The sequence below is a fragment of the Garra rufa genome, chromosome 25 (assembly GCF_049309525.1).
Source record: "Garra rufa chromosome 25, GarRuf1.0, whole genome shotgun sequence".
Classification (NCBI taxonomy): Eukaryota; Metazoa; Chordata; class Actinopteri; order Cypriniformes; family Cyprinidae; genus Garra; species Garra rufa.
In genome coordinates, this window is record NC_133385.1 from 1 (window position 1) to 26,448 (window position 26,448).

At 36.1% G+C, this 26,448-nt stretch overlaps 1 protein-coding gene across 1 annotated transcript; it reads left to right on the forward strand.

Moving 5' to 3' along the window:
• Positions 1-1,294: 1,294 nt before the first annotated feature.
• On the forward strand, positions 1,295-26,145 carry LOC141302091 (dnaJ homolog subfamily C member 24-like). Its single transcript, XM_073832282.1, has 5 exons — positions 1,295-1,366; positions 1,663-1,774; positions 19,470-19,608; positions 25,564-25,632; positions 25,711-26,145. Exons 2-5 carry the CDS (start codon positions 1,667-1,669, stop codon positions 25,842-25,844), a joined length of 450 nt encoding a protein of 149 aa, XP_073688383.1. The 5' UTR covers positions 1,295-1,366; positions 1,663-1,666; the 3' UTR covers positions 25,845-26,145.
• The last annotated feature ends 303 nt before the right edge of the window (positions 26,146-26,448 follow it).

Below are 26,448 nucleotides of genomic sequence, written 5' to 3' on the forward strand. Positions count from 1 at the left end.
ATTTAAAACAACAGTTAAAAACAATTATTACAATTTAGCAACACTATTTTAATATAGGCTACTTTAAAATGTCATTTATTCTTGTGATCAAAGCTAATTTTCAGCATCATTGCTCCAGTCTTCAGTGTCACATTCTTTAGAAATCATTCTAATATGCTGATTTATTATAAATGTTAAAAACAGCTTTTGCTGCTTAATAATTTTTTCAGAATATTTTGATAAATAAAGTCAAAAAGAACAACATTTACTCAAAATAGAAGTCGTTTGTAACACTATACATGACCATTTTCATCTATTTATTTTAAATGAATAGTTTTATTCAGCATGGATGTGTTAAATTGATAAAAAATGACAGTAAAGACTGATATTGTTAGAAAATAAAATAAATTATGTTGTTTTTAACTTTTTATTAATCAAAGAATCCTAACAAAAGACCTCCAACCTGAAAGAGTTGGAGCTCATCGCTAAAGATGAATGGACCAGTGGAGGACATGCCACTTTTTTGTTCAAATGTAAATAAATAATTTTTTCCACATTGATGCCCCTTGTACATCTTCTGGGAGATGTCTGTGTCATTTCTAATCAAAAAAAAAAAAAAAAACTTGCTGGTTGAATAAAAGTAACTTTAAGTCAGAATTTACAGGGGTATGAATAATTTCGGGCTTGATATATATATATATATATATATATATATATATATATATATATATATATATATATATATATATATATATATATATATATATATATATATGTACCATTTTTTTCCTTTTTTTATTTTATTTCAGTCTTTATGCATGTCCTGTCGTATGTTTTCACCCCAATCCTTTTTATCATTCAATGAATCTGTTATAACCTACTTACAATCCCAGTGAAAATGTGAACATGAGACATTCTGTAATCAATTTAGTCATTTATTAAACTGTAAACTAAAAAAGGGGGGAAAGGTTTCATTTAAATATATTTAGAAATTAAGCTGGAAATAAAACACTGCTTTTGGCTTTGCCTCAGGCGCATCTGTTTCCATAGACACAGCAGCGTTCCTGCCTCCCTTCGCGTGTTTCCCTCTAAAGCCTCCGTGTAGAAACGTTTAATTTGAAGAGTTCCTCTTCGAGAGTAGTGGAATGTCAAAACATAGATATTTAATTGTTCAAGCACAAACGTAACCACACAATATTTTTGTATCCAAGTTGCGTATTTCAATTATATTTGTAGTAACAATATATGGCTTTTGGTTGAATCATACGTGTTTCTGTCAGGGCGTTAAAGAGCGAGGCAAACATACACACGGGAGGAAGCAGCATGGACTGGAAAGGCCAACGCTCATGACAGCTGCCTAGAAATTGAGAAAATCTCTTCATTTTAGGTTCGTAAGCGCGACAGTTTAATTATACGATACCATCCTGCAATATATATGTGTTTTACACTTTTGTTTCGCTTTGTATGCTGTTACGGCAGTAATATGTGGCGTACAGTACATGTTGTTTACTAACTGACTAAAATATTTAAAACCTGTTGATTAGTATCTGATATTACTTTGAAGAGTTAAATATGTTTTTTTTTTATGTTGTACATTAATAGTTAGCGATCTGTCCTGTGCTTACCTCTTGTTTTAAAGCATAATTCATGCTTTCCTGGGCATTTTTGGTTTGTATTTTTCAGGATTATGGCAGATTCCAGTGGTCCACAGAAAGACTGGTACTCAATACTGGGTGCCTGTCCAACAGATGACATACAGGAGTTAAAACAGAAGTATCAGAAGCTTATCCTCATGGTAAGTGTTCAGCAAACTCATTTAAATACTGATAATAAGAACCAGATTTTAATAATTGAGCAGCAAATCATATTAGAATAATTTCTGAAGGATCATGTGACACTGAAGACTGGAGTAATGATGCTGAAAATTCAGCTTTGCCATCACAGGAATACAATTTACTATGTATTACATAAAAAAATTATATATATTAAAATAGAAAACAGTTACATTGAATTGCAGTAATATTTAACAATATCTGTAATATTGTGAAAATTTATTATATATCAACATAACTGTTTTACTCTTTCAGCCAAGTAAACACAGCCTTGGTGAGCATAAGTGACAAAAACAAGAAAAAATATGTACACTACCAGTAATTAAAAAGTTATTTGATCAAAAATACAGAAAAAGGAGTAATGTGAAATATTTTTACTATTTAAAAAAAACTATCTATTTGAATATAATTAAAATGTGATTTTTTTCTGTTGTCTTCAGAAATCATTCTAACATGCTGATTTGCTGTTCAAGAACCATTTTTATTATTATTAGTAAGAGTTAAAACAGTTCAGTACTTTTTAAATTGTTTTTAATGAATAGAAAGATCCAAAGATCAGCCTTTATCTGAAATAAAAAGCTTTTGTAACATTACACACTATCTTATTCAAAAGCTTGGAGTCAGTATAATCTTTTATGGGAAAGAAATGATAGAAATTAATACTTTTATTAATACTTTTATTTGGCAGTGATGCTTTAAATTTATCAAAAGTGATGATAAAAACATGTATAATGTTACAAATAAAATGCTGTTCTTCTGAACTTTCTATTCATCAAAGAAACCTGAAAAAATTCTACTTGGCTGTTTTCAACAACAATAATAATAACTAGAAGCTAAAGTTCGATGACAAACTTTAAATGTTGGCTTGGAGAGCCAAATTGGGCAGCCTTGGGGCAAAAGGGCCAGCCCAGAACACTTAGAGCTCTGTAATTGAACAGCTTGCCATAGTGGATTAATATGTGTATTTTAGGTTAACACGGCTTGCCATACGAGATTCGTGCAGCGCTTGCTTCAAAGCCACGACGCGTTGCTGTGCGGTTGAGGCGAAAAGCAGAAATAAGCAAGCATTTAACCTTTTTATTATATGATTGTACTATTATTGTGTTGAATCGCTGGAGTGTTTGTATTAAAATACCTTTAAAAGTCGTGCAAATGATGTCTTTGTTAACAGACACATAAATGCAGCCGTGCATCTCATGTTCGTTAGTGAAACGTTTGAAATAGCTCATTTACACTCAATGCAGCTCTTTAAAATATTCTTCTATATTTATTGTGTGCTATCGCTGGAATGTTTTTATTTGATTACCTTTAAAAGACGTGCAAATGAATTCTTTGTTGACACAGACGGATGCAGCCGTGCATCTCATGTTCGTTATTAAAAACCTTTGAAACAGGTCATTTGCATTCAATGCGGCTCTTTAAAATATTCTTCTATATTTATTGTGTGCAATCGCTGGAGTGTTTTTATTTAAATGCCTTTAAAAGACGTGCAAATTATGTATTTGTTGACAGACTGATAATGCAGCCGTACATCTCATGTTCGTTAGTAAAACGTTTGAAATAGCTAATTTACACCCAATGTAGCTCTTTAAAATATTCTTCTATATTTATTGTGTACAATCGCTGGAGTGTTTTTATTTAAATGCTTTTAAAAGACGTGCAGTCATGTATAATTCTCAGTCGGGTAAGTTAGCTCCGAGAAGCTCGTCTGTGTAATACATTTGCTGAAGACACTGCTTCAACTTTGAAATAAAACAGATCACAAACTGATTTAGCTGTTGATGTGTTGTAATGGGTATTTAGAGTTAAATCGCTGTAATATTTTAATTTTAAAGGCGTTCTAATTCGAGCAAATTAGGTCGTTTGTGAGCAGATATACAGAGAGAGTACGTGCTGAAGCTATACACGGTGAAGGAAATGCTTAGAGTTTTGAATAAATTAGCTGAAATAGCTGAATTCAGGTCTTGGTGTGTTCTAATGGGTATTTACAATTAAATCGCTGGAATATTTAAATTTTAAAGGCGTTATTTATTTGCATTTTCCACCTAAGTCAAAGTGAAAGTAGGTCAGAGCTCAGCGATCTCCTGTTGAGTAGAGAGGATTTACTCCTTTAGAGGGCGCCTTTTTCTCAGCCCATTCAATTCTATGGGACATATTTCCATTCAGTGGAGAGGTATTGCTCCATTAGAGGGCGAAATTTTAGGAATTTTTAATATAAAAAAATTAATATTAAATCAACTGTAAGTCTGATCATTCCAAAAAGATATAGCAACACTTTCGTGACCAGGGCCCAGGGCTCCGCCGAGTTTGGGGCTTGTAGGCTTAAAGCTCTAGGAGGAGTAGCGTATAGAATTTTAGTCTCAGAAGAATTTTAATAATAACTAGAAGCTAAAGTTCGATGACAAACTTTAAATGTTGGCTTGGAGAAGCAAACCGGGCAGCCTTCGGGTAAAAGGGCCAGCCCAGAACACTATAGTGGATTAATATGTGTATTTTAGGTTAAAACGGCTTGCCATACTGGAATAAGTGATGAGCGCCTGCTTCAAAGCCGCGTCGCGTTGCCGTGCGGTTGAGCCGAAAAGCAGAAATGAGCAAGCATTTAAACTTTTTATTATATGACTGAACTATTATTGTGTTTAATCGCTGGAGTGTTTGTATTAAAATACCTTTAAAAGACGTGCAAATGATGTCTTTGTTAACAGACACATAAATGCAGCCGTGCATCTCATGTTAGTTAAGCCTATGAAAAACGTCATTTTCACCCAATGCAGGTCTTTAAAATATTCTTCTATATTTATTCTGTTGAATCGCTGGAGTGTTTTTATTTAAATGCCTTTAAAAGACGTGCAGTCATTTATAATTCTCAGTCGGACATCTCGGAGCTCATGTCTAACACACTGCTGAATGCAGCGCTTTCTGTATGAAAAAAAAATAGTCACAAACAACTGCATTTAGCTGTTGATATTTTCTAATGGGTGGACTGAATTAAATCGCTGCAATATTATAATTTTAAAGGCGGTCAAATTTGTGCAAATTATGTCATTCCTCTCCATGTAAACTCGTTGAAAGCAATCTGTACGCGGTGAAGGAAATGCTTAGGGGTTTCAATAAATTCGCTCAAACAGCTGAATTCAGGTCTTGATGTGTTTCTAATGGGTATTTACAATTAAATGGCTGGAGTATTGTAATTTTAAAGGCGTTATTTATATGCATTTTCCACCGAAATCAAAGTGAAAGTAAGTCTCAGCTCGGTAACATGTTCGTTAGTGAAACCGATTGAACAGTTCATTTGCAGCTAATGTAGTTCTTTAAAATATTCTTGTATATTTATTGTGTTGGATCGCTGGAGTGTTTTTATTTAAATGCTTTTAAAAGACGTGCAGTCATGTATAATTCTCAGTCAGGTTAGCTCCGATCCGTGAAAGCTTGTCTGTATAACACATTTGCTGAAGACAGTGCTTTAACTTTGAAATAAAACATATCACAAAAGGCTGATTTGTTGATGTGTTCTAATGGGTATTTACAAACAAATCGCTGAAATATATTTATTTTAAAGGCGTTCTAATTCGTGCAATTTATGTTGTTTGTGAGCACATGTCGAGAGAGAGAGAGTGCTTACGACTTGTATAAGTGCTGAAGGGTGCGATCTTTTCTTTTACAAGAACTACTCACAAACCACTGAATTTAGCTGTTGATATGTTCTAATGGGTATTTAGAGTTAAATCGCTGTAATATTTACATTTTTAAGGCGGTATTTATTTGTATTTCCACCGTTTTCAGAGTGACTGTAAGTAAGAGGTTTGAGTCCCGCCTCTTCAGTCGAGAGGTATTACTGTTAGAGGGCGCATTTTTTCTCAGCCCATGTAATTCATTGGGAAATTTGTCATATTCAAAAATTAATAATAAATCAACTGTACATCTGATCAGTCCAAATAGATATAGCAACTCTTTCGGGACAAGGGCCCAGGTCTCTGCCAAGTTTGGGCCTTGTGGCTTCAAAGGCCTCGGAGGAGTAGCTGTCAGAAATTCCTTTAGGTCATAAGAATAATAAAATATAATAATAAGTTTAAATAGCATAACAATATGTTGGCTTCTCCAAGCCAACATAATAATAACTAGAAGCTAAAGTTCGATGACAAACTTTAAATGTTGGCTTGGAGAGCCAAATTGGGCAGCCTTGGGGCAAAAGGGCCAGCCCAGAACACTTAGAGCTCTGTAATTGAATTGTTGCTAGTAAAAATGCTATTACGATAAGTAATGCTTAGTATATTTTAGGCTAAAACAGCTTGCCATAGTGGATTAATATGTGTATTTTAGGTTAACACGGCTTGCCATACGAGATTCGTGCAGCGCTTGCTTCAAAGCCACGACGCGTTGCTGTGCGGTTGAGGCGAAAAGCAGAAATAAGCAAGCATTTAACCTTTTTATTATATGACTGTACTATTATTGTGTTGAATCGCTGGAGTGTTTGTATTAAAATACCTTTAAAAGTCGTGCAAATGATGTCTTTGTTAACAGACACATAAATGCAGCCGTGCATCTCATGTTCGTTAGTGAAACGTTTGAAATAGCTCATTTACACTCAATGCAGCTCTTTAAAATATTCTTTTATATTTATTGTGTGCAATCGCTGGAATGTTTTTATTTGATTACCTTTAAAAGACGTGCAAATGAATTCTTTGTTGACACAGACGGATGCAGCCGTGCATCTCATGTTCGTTAGTAAAAACCTTTGAAACAGGTCATTTGCATTCAATGCGGCTCTTTAAAATATTGTTCTATATTTATTGTGTGCAATCGCTGGAGTGTTTTTATTTAAATGCCTTTAAAAGACGTGCAAATTATGTATTTGTTGACAGACTGATAATGCAGCCGTACATCTCATGTTCGTTAGTAAAACGTTTGAAATAGCTCATTTACACCCAATGTAGCTCTTTAAAATATTCTTCTATATTTATTGTGTACAATCGCTGGAGTGTTTTTATTTAAATGCTTTTAAAAGACGTGCAGTCATGTATAATTCTCAGTCAGGTAACGTAAGTTAGCTCCGAGCCGTGAAGCTCGTCTGTGTAATACATTTGCTGAAGACACTGCTTCAACTTTGAAATAAAACAGATCACAAACTGATTTAGCTGTTGATGTGTTGTAATGGGTATTTAGAGTTAAATCGCTGTAATATTTTAATTTTAAAGGCGTTCTAATTCGAGCAAATTAGGTCGTTTGTGAGCAGATATTCAGAGAGAGTACGCGCTGAAGCTGTACACGGTGAAGGAAATGCTTAGAGTTTTGAATAAATTAGCTCAAATAGCTGAATTCAGGTCTTGGTGTGTTCTAATGGGTATTTACAATTAAATCGCTGGAATATTTTAATTTTAAAGGCGTTATTTATTTGCATTTTCCACCTAAGTCAAAGTGAAAGTAGGTCAGAGCTCAGCGATCTCCTGTTGAGTAGAGAGGATTTACTCCTTTAGAGGGCGCCTTTTTCTCAGCCCATTCAATTCTATGGGACATATTTCCATTCAGTGGAGAGGTATTGCTCCATTAGAGGGCGAAATTTTAGGAATTTTTAATATAAAAAAATTAATATTAAATCAACTGTAAGTCTGATCATTCCAAAAAGATATAGCAACACTTTCGTGACCAGGGCCCAGGGCTCCGCCGAGTTTGGGGCTTGTAGGCTTAAAGCTCTAGGAGGAGTAGCGTATAGAATTTTAGTCTCAGAAGAATTTTAATAATAACTAGAAGCTAAAGTTCGATGACAAACTTTAAATGTTGGCTTGGAGAAGCAAACCTGGCAGCCTTCGGGTAAAAGGGCCAGCCCAGAACACCATAGTGGATTAATATGTGTATTTTAGGTTAAAACGGCTTGCCATACTGGAATAAGTGATGAGCGCCTGCTTCAAAGCCGCGTCGCGTTGCCGTGCGGTTGAGCCGAAAAGCAGAAATAAGCAAGCATTTAAACTTTTTATTATATGACTGAACTATTATTGTGTTGAATCGCCGGAGTGTTTGTATTAAAATACCTTTAAAAGACGTGCAAATGATGTCTTTGTTAACAGACACATAAATGCAGCCGTGCATCTCATGTTAGTTAAGCCTATGAAAAACGTCATTTTCACCCAATGCAGGTCTTTAAAATATTCTTCTATATTTATTGTGTTGAATCGCTGGAGTGTTTTTATTTAAATGCCTTTAAAAGACGTGCAGTCATTTATAATTCTCAGTCGGACATCTCGGAGCTCATCATGTCTAACACACTGCTGAATGCAGCGCTCTCTGTATGAAAAAAAAAAAAAATAGTCACAAACAACTGCATTTAGCCGTTGATATTTTGTAATGGGTGGACTGAATTAAATCGCTGCAATATTATAATTTTAAAGGCGGTCAAATTTGTGCAAATTATGTCGTTCCTCTCCATGTAAACTCGTTGAAAGCAATCTGTACGCGGTGAAGGAAATGCTTAGGGGTTTCAATAAATTCGCTCAAACAGCTGAATTCAGGTCTTGATGTGTTTCTAATGGGTATTTACAATTAAATGGCTGGAGTATTGTAATTTTAAAGGCGTTATTTATATGCATTTTCCACCGAAATCAAAGTGAAAGTAAGTCTCAGCTCGGTAACATGTTCGTTAGTGAAACCTATTGAACAGCTCATTTGCAGCTAATGTAGTTCTTTAAAATATTCTTGTATATTTATTGTGTTGGATCGCTGGAGTGTTTTTATTTAAATGCTTTTAAAAGACGTGCAGTCATGTATAATTCCCAGTCAGGTTAGCTCTGATCCGTGAAAGCTTGTTTGTATAACACATTTGCTGAAGACAGTGCTTTAACTTTGAAATAAAACATATCACAAAAGGCTGATTTGTTGATGTGTTCTAATGGGTATTTACAAACAAATCGCTGAAATATATTTATATTAAAGGCGTTCTAATTCGTGCAATTTATGTTGTTTGTGAGCACATGTCGAGAGAGAGAGAGTGCTTACGGCTTGTATAAGTGCTGAAGGGTGCGATCTTTTCTTTTACAAGAACTACTCACAAACCACTGAATTTAGCTGTTGATATGTTCTAATGGGTATTTAGAGTTAAATCGCTGTAATATTTACATTTTTAAGGCGGTATTTATTTGTATTTCCACCGTTTTCAGAGTGACTGTAAGTAAGAGCTTTGAGTCCCGCCTCTTCAGTCAAGAGGTATTACTGTTAGAGGGCGCATTTTTTCTCAGCCCATGTAATTCATTGGGAAATTTGTCATATTCAAAAATTAATAATAAATCAACTGTACATCTGATCAGTCCAAATAGATATAGCAACTCTTTCGGGACAAGGGCCCAGGTCTCTGCCAAGTTTGGGCCTTGTGGCTTCAAAGGCCTCGGAGGAGTAGCTGTCAGAAATTCCTTTAGGTCATAAGAATAATAAAATATAATAATAAGTTTAAATAGCATAACAATATGTTGGCTTCTCCAAGCCAACATAATAATAACTAGAAGCTAAAGTTCGATGACAAACTTTAAATGTTGGCTTGGAGAGCCAAACCGGGCAGCCTTGGGGCAAAAGGGCCAGCCCAGAACACTTAGAACTCTCTAATGGAATTGTTGCTAGCAAAAATGGCAGTACGACAAGAAATGCTTAGTATATTTTAGGCTAAAACAGCTTGCCATAGAGGATTGTGTGTGGATTTTAGGTTAAAACGGCTTGCCATATCTCAAGATTCGTGCAGCGCCTGCTTCAAAGCCCCGACGCGTTGCTGTGCGGTTGAGGTGAAAAGCAGAAATAAGCAAGCATTTAACCTTTTTATTATATGACTGTACTGTTATTGTGTTGAATCGCTGGAGTGTTTGTATTAAAATACCTTTAAAAGACGTGCAAATTTGATGTCTTTGTTAACAGACACATAAATGCAGCCGTGCATCTCATGTTAGTTAGTTAAGCCTATGAAAAACGTCATTTGCACCCAATGTAGGTCTTTAAAATATTCTTCTATATTTATTGTGTGCAATCGCTGGAGTGTTTTTATTTAAATGCCTTTAAAAGACGTGCAAATGATGTATTTGTTGACAGACTGATAATAAAGCCATACATCTGATGTTCGTTAGAGAAACGTTTGAAATAGCTCATTTACACCCAATGTAGCTCTTTAAAATATTCTATATTTATTGTGTTTAATCGCTGGAGTGTTTGTAATTAAATACCTTTAAAAGACGTGCACATGATGTCTTTGATGATGCAGACGAAGAACTGAGCAGTGCATCCAATGTTAGTTAGTTAAATCTATGAAACAGCTCATTTGCACTCAATGCAGCTCTTTAAAATATTCTTCTATATTTATTGTGTGCAATCGCTGGAATTTTTTTATTTGATTACCTTTAAAAGACGTGCAAATGAATCATTTGTTGACACAGACGGATATGCAGCCGTACATCTCATGTTCGTTATTAAAAACCTTTGAAACAGGTCATTTGCATTCAATGCGGCTCTTTAAAATATTCTTCTATATTTATTGTGTACAATCGCTGGAGTGTTTTTATTTAAATGCTTTTAAAAGACGTTCAGTCATGTATAATTCTTAGTCGGGTAAGTTAGCTCCGAACCGTGAAGCTCGTCTAACACATTTGCTGAAGACAGTGCTTCAACTTTGAAATAAAACAGATCACAAACTGATTTAGCTGTTGATGTGTTGTAATGGGTATTTAGAGTTAAATCGCTGTAATAATTAAGTTTTTAAGGTGATATTTATTTGTATTTCCACCGATTTCAGAGTGACTGTAAGTAAGAGGTTTGAGTCCCGCCTCTTCAGTCGAGAGGTATTACTGCTAGAGGGCGCATTTTTTCTCAGCCCATGTAATTCATTGGGAAATATGTCATTTTCAAAAATTAATAATAAATCAACTGTACATCTGATCAGTCCAAATAGATATAGCAACTCTTTCGGGAAAAGGGCCCAGGTCTCTGCCAAGTTTGGGCCTTGTGGCTTCAAAGGCCTCGGAGGAGTAGCTGTCAGAAATTTTCTTAGGTCATAAGAATAATAACATATAATAACTAGAAGCTAAAGTTCGATGACAAACTTTAAATGTTGGCTTGGAGAGCCAAACCGGGCAGCCTTGGGGCAAAAGGGCCAGCCCAGAACACTTAGAACTCTCTAATGGAATTGTTGCTAGCAAAAATGGCAGTACGACAAGAAATGCTTAGTATATTTTAGGCTAAAACAGCTTGCCATAGAGGATTGTGTGTGGATTTTAGGTTAAAACGGCTTGCCATATCTCAAGATTCGTGCAGCGCCTGCTTCAAAGCCCCGACGCGTTGCTGTGCGGTTGAGGTGAAAAGCAGAAATAAGCAAGCATTTAACCTTTTTATTATATGACTGTACTGTTATTGTGTTGAATCGCTGGAGTGTTTGTATTAAAATACCTTTAAAAGACGTGCAAATTTGATGTCTTTGTTAACAGACACATAAATGCAGCCGTGCATCTCATGTTAGTTAGTTAAGCCTATGAAAAACGTCATTTGCACCCAATGTAGGTCTTTAAAATATTCTTCTATATTTATTGTGTGCAATCGCTGGAGTGTTTTTATTTAAATGCCTTTAAAAGACGTGCAAATGATGTATTTGTTGACAGACTGATAATAAAGCCATACATCTGATGTTCGTTAGAGAAACGTTTGAAATAGCTCATTTACACCCAATGTAGCTCTTTAAAATATTCTATATTTATTGTGTTTAATCGCTGGAGTGTTTGTAATTAAATACCTTTAAAAGACGTGCACATGATGTCTTTGATGATGCAGACGAAGAACTGAGCAGTGCATCCAATGTTAGTTAGTTAAATCTATGAAACAGCTCATTTGCACTCAATGCAGCTCTTTAAAATATTCTTCTATATTTATTGTGTGCAATCGCTGGAATTTTTTTATTTGATTACCTTTAAAAGACGTGCAAATGAATCATTTGTTGACACAGACGGATATGCAGCCGTACATCTCATGTTCGTTATTAAAAACCTTTGAAACAGGTCATTTGCATTCAATGCGGCTCTTTAAAATATTCTTCTATATTTATTGTGTACAATCGCTGGAGTGTTTTTATTTAAATGCTTTTAAAAGACGTTCAGTCATGTATAATTCTTAGTCGGGTAAGTTAGCTCCGAACCGTGAAGCTCGTCTAACACATTTGCTGAAGACAGTGCTTCAACTTTGAAATAAAACAGATCACAAACTGATTTAGCTGTTGATGTGTTGTAATGGGTATTTAGAGTTAAATCGCTGTAATAATTAAGTTTTTAAGGTGATATTTATTTGTATTTCCACCGATTTCAGAGTGACTGTAAGTAAGAGGTTTGAGTCCCGCCTCTTCAGTCGAGAGGTATTACTGCTAGAGGGCGCATTTTTTCTCAGCCCATGTAATTCATTGGGAAATATGTCATTTTCAAAAATTAATAATAAATCAACTGTACATCTGATCAGTCCAAATAGATATAGCAACTCTTTCGGGACAAGGGCCCAGGTCTCTGCCAAGTTTGGGCCTTGTGGCTTCAAAGGCCTCGGAGGAGTAGCTGTCAGAAATTTTCTTAGGTCATAAGAATAATAACATATAATAATAATAATAAGTTTAAATAGCATAACAGTATGTTGGCTCTCCAAGCCAACATAACTAGAAGCTAAAGTTCGATGACAAACTTTAAATGTTGGCTTGGAGAAGCAAACCGGGCAGACTTCGGGCAAAAGGGCCAGCCCAGAACACCATATTGGATTAATATGTGTATTTTAGGTTAAAACGGCTTGCCATACTGGAATAAGTGATGCCTGCTTCAAAGCCGCGTTGCCGTGCGGTTGAGCCGAAAAGCAGAAATAAGCAAGCATTTAAACTTTTTATTATATGACTGAACTATTATTGTGTTGAATCGCCGGAGTGTTTGTATTAAAATACCTTTAAAAGACGTGCAAATGATGTCTTTGTTAACAGACACATAAATGCAGCCGTGCATCTCATGTTAGTTAAGCCTATGAAAAACGTCATTTGCACCCAATGCAGGTCTTTAAAATATTCTTCTATATTTATTGTGTTGAATCGCTGGAGTGTTTTTATTTAAATGCCTTTAAAAGACGTGCAGTCATGTATAATTCTCAGTCGGACATCTCGGAGCTCATGTCTAACACACGGCTGAATGCAGCGCTTTCTGTATGAAAAAAAAATAGTCACAAACAACTGCATTTAGCTGTTGATATTTTCTAATGGGTGGACTGAATTAAATCGCTGCAATATTGTAATTTTAAAGGCGGTCAAATTTGTGCAAATTTTGTCGTTCGTATCCATGTAAACTCGTTGAAAGCAATCTACGCGGTGAAGGAAATGCTTAGGGGTTTCAATAAATTCGCTCAAACAGCTGAATTCAGGTCTTGATGTGTTTCTAATGGGTATTTACTATTAAATGGCTGGAATATTGTAATTTTAAAGGCGTTATTTATATGCATTTTCCACCGAAATCAAGTGAAAGTAAGTCTCAGCTCGGTAACATGTTAGTGAAACCTATTGAATAGCTCATTTGCAGCTAATGTAGTTCTTTAAAATATTCTTGTATATTTATTGTGTTGGATCGCTGGAGTGTTTTTATTTAAATGCTTTTAAAAGACGTGCAGTCATGTATAATTCTCAGTCAGGTTAGCTCCGATCCGTGAAAGCTCGTCTGTATAACACATTTGCTGAAGACAGTGCTTTAACTTTGAAATAAAACAGATCTCAAAAGGCTGATATTTGTTGATGTGTTCTAATGGGTATTTACAAACAAATCGCTGAAATATATTTACTTTAAAGGCGTTCTAATTCGTGCAATTTATGTTGTTTGTGAGCACATGTCGAGAGAGAGAAGCCTAGTGCTGACGGCTTGTATAAGCGCTGAAGGGTGCGAGCTTTTCTCTTACAAGAACTACTCACAAACCACTGAATTTAGCTGTTGATATGTTCTAATGGGTAGTTAAATCGCTGTAATATTGGAATTTTTAAGGCGGTATTTATTTGTATTTCCACCGATTTCAGAGTGACTGTAAGTAAGAGGTTTGAATCCCGCCTCTTCAGTGGAGAGGTATTGCGCCTTTAGATGGCGCATTTTTTCTCAGCCCATTGAAATCCCATAGAAATTTTGCATGTAAAAAAATTAATATTAAATCAACTGTAAGTCTGATCATTCCAAAAAGATATAGCAACACTTTGGTGACCAGGGCCCAGGGCTCCGCCGAGTTTGGGGCTTGTAGCCTTAAAGCTCTAGGAGGAGTAGCGTATAGAATTTTAGTCTCAGAAGAATTTTAATAATAATAATAATAATAATAAGTTTAAATAGCATAACAATATGTTGGCTTCTCCAAGCCAACATAATAATAAGTTTAAATAGCATAACAATATGTTGGCTCTCCAAGCCAACATAATAAGTTTAAATAGCATAACAATATGTTGGCTCTCCAAGCCAACATAATAATAATAATAATAATAATGTTTTTTGAGCAGCAAATCAGAATATTGTATTGATTTCTGAGGGATCATGTGACTGGAGTAATGATGCTAAAAATTCAGCATTGAAATCACAAAAATAAATTACTTTTTAAAATGTAATCAAATAGAAAACAGTTATTTTAAATAGTAAAAATATTTCAAATTTTTCAGTTTTTTACTGTACTTTGGATCAAATAAATGCAGGCTTGGGGAGCAGAAGAGACTTCTTTAAAACATTAAATATCCTTTGACTGGTAGTGTATGTAAATGTTTTTTCCTCCATGGGTTACTTTCAACCCACTCCCAACTGTAATGTGGAGATTTGGTCTCATATATTACAGTCATGCAAACCAACAAACAGTCTTCAAATGATAATACTTTTAAATTTAACATATTTTTGCTCTTTGTTTGAATATCTTCTAAAAAAAATGCAAGGCTTTGGAGTCAAAAAGCTGTGAACCACTGCAAAAACTTATATTTAATATGTTATTCAGTGCATGTCTACTGAGTTCATAGTGATAAAATTCATACCGAGATAAAGATTATGCAGATTATGCTTGATTCCCCCGTCAAAGTTTCCTCCAAGGGCAAATTGTTCTTGCTAAATACGAGCTTTGGAAACGTATGCACAATTAATCAATGGCATCAGTATTTCTCATTAATACACATTGCAGGTTGAATTATCCCAGGCAAGTTATACTAAAGCTGATTTGTTTAATCCCAAACCCATTTTAATTACAGCAATCACATAACAATCAGGATGATCAATCGGGATGTGTGCTGTGCAATTTATAGAAGCAGTTTGACATCTCCAGACCAATGCCTTACGCAATATACAGCAGGAAAGTGATTGGTAATGAAATTGATTAAATTAATCAGTGTTTCACAATAGAAATGATATCACATATCTGTTTCTTCATATTATAGCCAGACAGTTGAACAGGAGTCAGGTTACTGATTCAGAATCAACCACACCATTTGCATTACCAGTTTAACCTCAGGCTTAAACCAATCTATTACCACTGTAATGCTCTTTGCAGTCGGTCAGTATCCTGGTTTCATATCAAATCAGCCTGACAGTAGGTGGCAGTAGTGTGATGGTAGTAGCCTTTGTGCCCCCTGTCTCCTTTCCTCCCTCTCCATTGAAGCACAGAGCGGCTGCAGGCAGCGTACCAGAGCCCAGCGGAGGATGTGGCAGTGCTCCCTTCGCAGTCTCTGAGAGATGATGATGTATTGTTAGAGCTGGCGAGTGCTCCAAATTGCCCGGCCCTTTATATTGTGTTCCTGCTCTCCAAGCTCCATTAGCCCCAGTAAATGAATATTTTACAATGCGTGCAAAGAGACAGCAATTAAAGCGTGTAACTCCAGAGGGGCAAGAGGACGGGCCGCTCTAACCGAGCACCAGCCTCTCGTTGTGTTATGTATTTATGACAAGTACCTGAGCCATGCTGACTGGAAGTTGTAGAGTGACACCATAGGAATTGTGTGATTGCCAGCTGTTTGTGACGTCAGAACGCCTCCTGAGAAGACTTTAGGAAGCAAGCAGTATAGTAAGCTTTAACATTTATATCTACTTTCAGAAAATTTTTTACTTTCAGAAAATTTTCCCCTTGATATATGCTAAAAAATGGGTGTAGAAACAATTTTCACTTAGAAATACTTGCAAGGAATTAGCAAGTAACACATTAAATTTAACATGGAATTTTTTTTTCATTATATCTTTTTAATATTTAAAACTTTTAAGGCATGTTACATAATCAAATATGTGACTCTGGACCAAAAAAACAGTCATAAGGGTCAATTAAAAAAAAAAAAATCTCAATATTGAGGAAATTGCCTTTCAAGTTGTCCAAATGAAGTTCTTATTGGTTTTGTGGTCCAGGGTCACATATGTTTCCAGTTTCTGACAGAATTATGCATGGCATGTAATATTTAATATATTTAAACATCACTGCTATTCAAAATGTTTGGGGTCATTAAGAATTCTTTTAAAAAATAGATTCTTTTTTCAGCAAGGATGCATTACTTCAATCAAAAGTGACAGTAAAAGCATTTCTAATATTATAAAAGATTTTTTTTTTAATAAATGCTGTACTTTAGACTTTTTTATTCATCAAAGAATCTACAAAAATAATACTAAGCATCAAATTGTTTTCAACATTGATAATAATCAGAAATGTTTCTTGAGCAGCAAATCGGCATATTAGAATCATTTCTAAAGTAATAATGCTGAAAATAATGCAGTGTTGCCATCACAGGAATAAATTACATTTAAAATATTACAATACAAAACTATTTTAATAATATTGTAGTAATATTTTACAGTATTACTGTTTTACTCTGTTTTGATCAAATAAATACAGCCTTGTAGGGTTGCCAGGTCTATGTAACAAAACGATCCCAATGGCCATATCCGAAATGTGACCCTGGACCACAAAATCCACAAAAAAAGTCTTAAGTAGCACAGGTATTTTTGTAGCAATAGCCAAAAATACATTGTATACTTCAAAACGATTTTTCTTTTATGCCAAAAATCATTAGGATATTAAGTAAAGATCCTGTTCCATGAAGATATTTTGTAAATTTCCTACTGTAAATATATCAAAACGTAATTTTTGATTAGGAAAATTTATCGCTAACAGCTTCATTTAGACGACTTTAAAGGCGATTTTCTCATTTTTGCACTCTCGGATTCCAGATTCGCAAAAAGTAGTATCTCGGCCAAATATTGGTCTATTCTAACAAACCACACATCAGTAGAAAGCTTAAAAAGCTAAAAACCTAAAGTACATTTTTTACAGTCACTGCTGAAAAGCAATATGTCATAGTAATCATAAACATTACCAGTAAACCTCCTTCACAAATCTACCACAGTTTAATCATTGGTAGAATATAAAACATTTCAGTACAAGCATTTAAGTCAAATATACTTCATGCAATATGTCATCAACCCATGGCAACAGTTTAAAAGTAGCCAAATTCCGTGGGAAAATCACAGACGTGGCAACCCTGCAGCCCATTGAAACATCTTACTGACCCAAAGCATATGAACAGTGGTAATGTAATAAAATGTATTAAATAATGTCATAATGAAAAGATGCATTAATAATCCATGCCTAATACAACCAGGGATGTTTTTTTTTATTTTATTTTGTTTTTTAGCAATTTAAAAATATATATAAATTTTTCTTTATAAAAAAGTTGCATTTTTACATTCAGCCCTGCATTTCTCCATCTTTCCATCAGACACTAAATCAAACGCTCAGTTACGACAGACCTGAAACCCAGTTCACAGGGATTGTCTATTTGACAAAAGACTACCCAGGGAGATGTTTGTGGAGCAGCGGTATGTGTTTGCCAGGGCTAAGCTGCACTTCACACCTGTGGTCCTGACTCCTCAAGCTCACCTACAAAGAGTAGAGGGAAGCAAAACCCCATCTCCGATTCCGCCACTGGGGAGAGAGTCTAATTCTCTGGCAGAATCTGGCGTCCTGCTGGAGGTAACTGAGAAATTGTGCTGCCAAGCTTGCTCGACCATTCTCAGGGTTCAGGAACAGAGCTGTTTTTCTGTTTCTGCTCTAGCTGAGAATAGCTGTGGACATATTACTTCAGGAAATAAAAACATAAGGGTTTGGTTTCATTTAAAATTTTTGCACATGCTGATTTAAAGTTTCACTTACAGCTCAGGTTTTCACTTTAGCTATTTAGCTTTGGTCATTCTCTGATCCTCTGATCTGAAGCGTCCTAAACACAAATTGATTTAATCCTCTTAGCTGGTATCCTGTGCAGTAATCTTAATGTCTTTTTTTACTCTGGTACTTTTAATTAAACTGAGATTTGAGCGAAGAAGGATGCTTTTCTTACGTTTTACCAATTGAAGTGCTGAAGTGAATGCACTCCCAAAAGCCTTCCATCATTTGGATGGCCGCAATGAATGATTTACGTCAATGTATTTAAGGATATTTAAAGCGCATCAGCCGGTCTTTTTCATATTCGAGGTGGCCGAGCGCTTGCCCTCTTTCACCCGCACTGTAATGGCGCCAAGAAATGGTTAATGATTCTCTCAATCAGGAAGTTAATTTTTGGCTTGTCGCTGCATTTGCTTTTCTGTCCCTCTTCTCATCGCATTCTGACCGCCCATTAACAAAGTGAAAACAACAACAAAAACACAAACAGAGAAGGGGGAGGATGCACGGGAAACAACGGAGAACGGGCACCCTTACATTTTAATTAGTTTTAAACGTAATTGCTTGAAATGATTAGTTGAATTCAGTCTTCCTGTTACTTAAAATTAAAAATATAATCGCTGTGGACAGTAATTGGCTTGCCCCGGATTGTTGGTTATTGTATCCCAGTGTCACCCCATGCATCATTACCCGACTTTGGCAGCGATGCAGCTTCTGAACTATAGCGACCATACAAAAACAAAAACACACACACATGCAGTGCTCTGTTTGCCTGTGCCAGAGCATAATCAGAGTTTGGTTGAAAGCCTGCTCGAAAGGATCTAAGTTGTTTTCCGTTTGCCCCTTTCAACCTTGCTCTTCTCCAGTGGGCGAATGAAGAGCCCCGCGGCTCGGCTGACCCTCGACCCCCACTAATCGATAGCCACAGCCTGCGCTGTGTAGATTCCTCAAGGAGAAGAATAACTCTATACTGTAAGTATCCTTCCAGGCTGGAAGGGACTGTCAAAATAACCCCTAAAGTGAGCTTTAGGGGGGCTGCATTAGACCTCTGGGTTAAAAAGAATTTTTTTTTTTAGTGAAGCTGTGATGTTACAGTACGAACTGTCATATTTTAGGATGCGAAGTGCAGATCGCGTTAGTGTTTTTGGCTGGAGGAAGGATGCAACCTTTGCCCTTCTAACCATCCACTCTGTCTAGCCTTGTCATTGAGTAGACACATCTGTCCTAACTGATATATATTTTGTCTTTTTTGCACCATTGTACGTATTAGTATCTGTGGTCTGCCTCCCCTGGTAAATTGTCCAAAAGCAAGGCTAGTCCATCAGCAAATTGCCCGTGAACTTCCATCAACTGTCGTTTTGTTTACTTTCTTTTAGTCTGCCTTTTGTAGCTCCAATCATAATGTCAGTTTCACTTGTGATTTAATTAAACATAATTGTCCAAATATAAGCATTGACTGTCGTCAATCTCATCACCCTGCATTTTGATTGGCAGTTTCACCCGGACAAGCAGAGGCCGGACATATCAGAAGGTGAAGCGGAGCAGCACCTGCAGAGATTCATTGACGTCGATCAGGCTTGGAAGATCTTGAGTAATGAGGAGAGCAGGAAGGAGTACAACTTCCAGCTGCGGGGTACGTTCCCACCTGTCTGTCCTCTCTCTGGCCCTAAAGTATTGAAACCATACAAGAGTTTGGGAATTTGAAGGAATTAGTTGTTTCGATGGGCTGTGTTTCATAAATGCTTAGTAAATGCTTTGCTAAGCATTCACACTTATGGTTTTCACCTGTCGAATAATAAAACGGGCGGCAAGATATTTTTGATGAAATCCGATAGCTTTCTGACCCTGCATAGACAGCAACGCAACTGGCACTTTCAAGGCCCAAAACGGTAGTAAAGACATCATTAAAATTGTCCGTGTGGGTTTATCCGTAATGTTATGAATCTACGAGAATACATTTTGTGTGCAAGAGAACAAAAATAATGACTTTATTTAACAATTTCTTCACGAGAGTACCACGATTTATCATAACCCTAACGCATACGTGTGCATTCCTCATTGAAGACTGACACGGAAGAAAAGAAATAGTTGAATAAAGTTGTTATTTTTGTTTTCTTTACGTACAAAAAATATTCTTAAAGCTTCATAAAATTAAAGGGTTAGTTCACCCAAAAATGAAAATTGAGCCCATTATTTATTTACCATCAAGCCTTCCTGAGCATATATGACTTCCTTTTTTCAGACGAATCCAATCCGAGTTATATTAAAAATTGTCCTGGCTCTTCAAGCTTTATCATGGTAATAGGCGAGTGCTTCTCCTCAACAGTACTTCTGAGCGGCTCATGCGCATCGCTGATATCCTACGTCATCCTCCCAGAGCTGCTTCCGTGTACAACAGTGAGCACAAACTAGATTAAAGTGATTGTTATGTTTTAAATGTGAATATTTTTCTAACAAAAACACATTGATTTGCTACAGGAGGCCTTTATTCATGCCATGGAGCCGTGTGAGGCACTTTTTGTTACGGATGTACTTTATTGGACTTCTTTTTACCTGTTGAAGAGAAACATCCGCCTATTACCGTGATAAAGCTTGAAAGAGCCAGGACATTTTTTAAATATAACTCCGATTGGATTCTTTTGAAAGAAGGAAGTCATATACACCTAGAGTGGCTTGAGGGTGGGTAAATAATAGGCTAATTTTTATTTTTGGGTAAACTAACCCTTTGAGGTTGAACCACTGATTTCACATGGACTAGTTTAATGATGTCCTTTCTACCTTTCTCGGTCTTGAACGTGTCAGTTGCGTTGCTGTCTATGCAGGGTCAGAAAGCTCTTGGATTTCATAAAAAATATCTTGATGAACAAAAGACAAACATTTAGAATTTAATTGCTAAGTAATCACACATTAATGGAAAAAAAAATCATTCATTTCAGTTGATAAAGATGTTTTAAGAACGTAAACTAGATTTGTCACTAGCCCTTTGGGGCAGACAACTAAAATTGTCTGAAATGTTTAAAATACCACAGCAAGCAATGAAAACAGAGCTGTTGTCTTTGGTCTGGACAGATGCTTCCTTACAGAGGAGCAAAGCGAGAATTGTGGGTAGTAGAGGAGGAGGGAAATGAAGAGAGAGAGTGCGAGAGAATGTAGGTCAGGTCTGTCACACATGGCCAATTCTTACATGAAGTGATAGTCTGCTTCTCTCCTCTCTCGCCTAAGGAAAAAGCTCCCCCTAGCCCTCCATTAGAACCTTCAATAAGTGTACATCCAGGGTCCTGTGCGCCATTAACTGGGAAGCTGTGGCATCGCCTTTGGGGGGGAACACTTTGCGCAGCTACTTGCTAACAGAGATCGCCACAGCCACAGAATTGACATTTAGAGAGCGTCCACAGAAAAGCCAGGCCTCGTCAAGGCTGCGCATGCAGGAGTGATGGAGTTGACCTCCTCAATTAGATGCAGTGACTTTATTTCCCACATCAGACATGGTTTGTTTTGAATTCATATGCAAGTATTAAAGGTTTGCCTTTTATTGTAGAAATACAGTCGAGGTCAAAAGTTTACATCTCCCTTTTAGAATCTGCTAAATGTTATTTATTTTACCAAAATAAGAGGGATTATACAAAATGCATGTTATTGTTTATTTAGTACTGAACTGAATAAGATATTTCACATAAAAGATGTTTACATATAGTCCACAAGAGAAATAGCTCACTTGATGCTTCAGAAGGAAAAACCATGCATTAAGAGCCGGGGGTGAAAACTTTTTGAATTTGAATATCAGGGTAAATTTAACTTATTTTGTCTTCTGGGAAACATGGAACTATCTTCTGTAGCCTCTGAAGGGCAGTACTTAATGATAAAAATATGATATTTAGGCAAAATAAGAAAAATGTACACATCTTTATTCTGTTCAAAAGTTTACACCCCAGTCTCATAAATACTTAAGTCTATATGGTCTGCTTTAATTAAGTTAGGGATTGATTTTGGCTAGCTCAAAGGATACACTAATCCCCATCTGACTTAAGTAGCCTGCCCTGCAGTCATTCACTAGACATCGAAATGTGTGTCAATATTGACCAGACATGGTTTGATGTCAAACACTGTGGCCTCTATTTAAAGGCCAAGTCTGATTGGGTTAATCTTTCGCAGTTACAAAATATATATATATATATATAGTATCTATAAATATTCATGTACCCTTCTTATCAGAAATGTATTCAGTCATGAATATTCATGAGCAGAGTCTTGCTTATGAGACATGAGGAAGAGATAGCATTTTACTTGTGTTTACTGTCATAGAAGAAGTCTTTATATTTCTAATCAGTTTATGCATCTCTGATTTAATGACTGAGCAGAAATGCATCAAGGGATAGCCATGCATTCATTACTGGAGTTTATTCTGAGGTACTCTGCATGGTAAGGCAGTTAATCGAGTTGTTGGGTTGCGTAACTGAAATCTTCCCTTCTGTTTCTTACTATTTCCTTTTGCTTTATTTTATATCCGAATGAGAGACACATCAGACTACTTATTTCAACGACGGAGCTCATTTCTTTGTCTCATCAAGTTCTTTTTTTCTACCTGTAGGGAATGAATGATGGAAATTATTCGCAAGAACTGAAATGGCACCTACTTAGGACATTCCTTTAAACTAATTAAAAGAAAGCCTGATAAAACGCTGCACTCAAACCTGTTAATTGCCAATATCTCAGACAGGCTGCCAGAAAGGGACAAGAACCGTTACGTGGAAGTGTCGCGTCTCAGATTCCTCAATTCATTATGAAGCGACGTGATCTAATTTCATTCTCGGCCTCTTGACAATTAATTGTCGTATTGCACTTTTTCACACACAGTTTTAGTTTCAAATTCACTGATTAGCAGCCTTTAAAGCGGAGCCTTTTGAGATGCCCAGCATTCCCTGCTTGAATATTCAATGAATATTTTAAGACGACTCGTTTGTGTGTCTTCATAGCAGCAGTAGGAGACATGAAGGCTTTGCTAGGACACTCTAAATGACCTCAGATGATTTCATACCTTCCCTTTTTCTAAATCCCTTATAAGTAGAACAGCGGCCCACCAGTCCTCCGTGATTATTGCTTAAATATTTTAACAAGCAAGGATTGCTAACTTTTTACAGATGCTTTGAATCTTCCAGCTGCTCTTTCTTTTCTGCGGGAGCTCAGAGGTTTTGGATGTGACCTGTTTTTTTTTTTGTTTTTTTTTTTGACAAAAACTCAAAGTGGTAATTGAAATGCAGATTTTAGAGTACATTGAAATATAGACCCTAGTCAGGTTAGATGCTATATGTGACCCTGGACCACAAAACCAGCCATATGTAGCATGGACGTGTATTTGTAGCAATAGCCAAAAATACATTGTATGGGTCAAAATGATGATTTTTCTTTATGCCAAAAATCATGTTCTATGAAGATATTTAGTAAATTTCCTACCATAAATATATCAAAACTTAATTTTGATTGGTAATATGCATTAAGAACGTCATTTGGACAATTTTAAAGGCGATATTCTCTATATTCTATATTTATCTGTATATTTTTCCTATACCCTCAGATTCCAGATCTTCAAATACTTATACTCGGCCGTATTTTGTCCTATCCTAACAAATCATACATCAATGGTAAGCTTATTTATTCAGATGGTGTATAAATCTCAATTTTCTCAAAATCTCAAACTGACCCTAATATCTGATTTTGTGGTCCTGGGTCATGTATTGAATTTAACACGGATAAAAACCTGTATAAAGGTTCTAGATCATGAAATTTTCTCTACTCACAACTTTTAAAATTGTTTATTAGAGTTTTTTTATTAGCCATCATGTATTGCATTCCCCTATATTACGCTAAAATGCAGTGCTAAAATGATTTCTTAAAGGGATAGTTCACCCAAAAATAGAAATTACCCTATCATTTACTCACCCTCATGTCATCTTAGGTGTATATGACCTTCTTCTTTCAAGGCAAGGCAAGTTTATTTATATAGCACATTTCATTCACAATGATAATTCAAAATGCTGAGTTTTTTTATTAGCCATCATGTATTGCATTCCCCTATATTACGCTAAAATGCAGTGCTAAAATGATTTCTTAAAGGGATAGTTCACCCAAAAATAGAAATTACCCTATCATTTACTCACCCTCATGTCATCTTAGGTGTATATGACCTTCTTCTTTCAAGGCAAGGCAAGTTTATTTATATAGCACATTTCATTCACAATGATAATTCAAAATGCTGTACATAAGAGGAAAAAAATAATCACAACAATAAAAACAAACAATGTAAGAACATTTAAAATGATTTAAAAATTGATTTAAAATTTATTAAAATACAGTGCAATCAGTTTGGACATAAAATGTGTCTGGATTTAAATGTGGCTAATGTTTTAGCACATCTGATCTCTTCTGGAAGCTGATTCCAACCGCAGATGGCATAATAGCTAAAAGCGGATTCCCCTTGTTTTGTGTGAACCCTTGATATTTCTAACTGACTCGACCCTTGTGATCTGAGTGGTCTGTTAGGTTTATATTCAGTGAGCATATCTGCAATGTATTTAGGTCATAGGCCATTGAGTGCTTTATAAACAAGTAAAAATGCTTTAAAATCAATTGTAAATATAACTGGAAGCCATGTGTAAGGATCTGAGGACTGTGAGAAGGCCAGTGAGAAGAGCATTAAAAGTCCACCCTGCTGGTGATAAAGGCATGAACAAGTTTCTTCCAAGTCATGACTAGAAACAAAACATCTAATTCTTGCAGTGTTTTTAAAATGATAGTATGCTGATTTAGTTACTGCTTTGACATGGCTACTGAAATGGAGGTATGACTCCAGAATCACACCATAATTCTTGACTTGATTTTTAGTTATTTGACCCCTAGCGTCAAGGTACGCGTTCACCTAAAGAACTTCGTCTTTGTTTCTAAACGCAATGACTTCAGTTTTCTTCTTGTTTAACTGAAGAAAGTTTTGGCACATCCAACTGTTAATTTCGTCAATAGGGCTGTAGTCATTTGGCGATAAGGCTAGGTAAATCTGGGTATCATCTGCATGGCTGTGATATGCAGTTTGGTTCTTTCTCATTATTTGACTTAGTCTGAGCAACAGCTGAACAACAGCAGCGCAGGAATTGAGCCTTGTGGGACTCCGCATGTCATGGACGTCCACTTAGACTGCTCTCCAATACTCACATAATAACTTCTCCCTTCTAAGTATGACCTGAACCAGATGAATACAGTCAGAGTTATTAAAATTGTCCTGGCTCTTCCAAGTTTTGTAATGGCTGTCAAGAAGTCAAATAAAGTGCTTCCGCTTACGTCTTGCGGCATCCGCTCTCTCGTAAACACACCTTTTACATATGGATATTTATCTTAAACAAATGCATCGATTCACTTTAGAAGGCCTTTATTAAACCCCCTGGAGCTGCGTGGAGCATTATTTTCATTTTTGGGTGAACTATCCCTGTGGTCCTTGAGGAACTACTGGTTTGTTCATGATAGACAGATAGAATATTGTCTCATTTCTTGCTTCATCCTGGACTCCTGGACTGACTTCATATTGCATTTCTTTCTGCAGCAAATGAACTGAAACAGAGCTGGCCAGTGGACGCTCACATAACCCTCGATGACATGAATTTGGATTGTGGTTAGTGCTCTGTTTTCAATCAGTTATTGATTAAAATTCAGTGTGGGTTATAATTAGAATGCATCTTTTCTGTTTCAGACACTGAGTGTTATACATACAGCTGCCGCTGTGGAGGAGAATTCATCTTAGAGAAGGACGACTTACAAGAAATGGAAACAGTTGTGTGCTGCGATTCCTGTTCGCTCAGCATTGAAGTTAAGAAGGTTACATGACACATTTGGATATGATCAACAAGTTTGTTTTTGGACTATTATTTAGCTCTTTTAAAATGGGACATGTTCTATGGACACATGGTAAATTTCAACAGGAAGTCAACTCCATCTATTTGTTTATTAAATATTTATTAATGAATTCAAAAGACATTTCTTTCTTAATGCTCTTTAAATGGTCTTCACATAGGAACCACACTGTTAAAAACCTTTCCATTATCCATTTCTTTTACTGTGTAAGGGCACAATATTTTCATTCACATGTACCTTACAGCAAGTGCATCATCAAAAAACCAGAACTGGTTTCCAGAATTGGGTCACACTAGACTCTCACCATCTCAGAAAGCCCTTTGGTTGTTTCCTCTGAGCTAGACGTGCTCTTTTACGGACCAGACGCTTACCGAAAGGGAAAAAAAATTCTGTTTGTTCCCCAGCCCCCTCCTTTCACTCCCCTGTGTTTGAGAGGACCAGGCTGCTCAGTAACCTCTTAGCTCTTGTCAACTTTGTTTGCATGTAAATAAATGCACTTTTTTCCCCCTTCGACAATGAAGTCACAAACTGCCTCCACACATCACTGGTCGAAAAAGGCCCTCCAGTTAATGATGAG

What these genes read in the sequence shown, in the direction of transcription:
- LOC141302091 (XM_073832282.1), top strand. Translation starts at nt 1,667, where the DNA reads ATGGCAGATTCCAGTGGTCCACAGAAAGACTGGTACTCAATACTGGGT. An exon ending in GTACAACTTCCAGCTGCGGG is followed by an intron (nt 19,609 to 25,563) that starts GTACGTTCCCAC and finishes TTCTTTCTGCAG; the next exon opens with CAAATGAACTGAAACAGAGC. An exon ending in TGACATGAATTTGGATTGTG is followed by an intron (nt 25,633 to 25,710) that starts GTTAGTGCTCTG and finishes TTTCTGTTTCAG; the next exon opens with ACACTGAGTGTTATACATAC.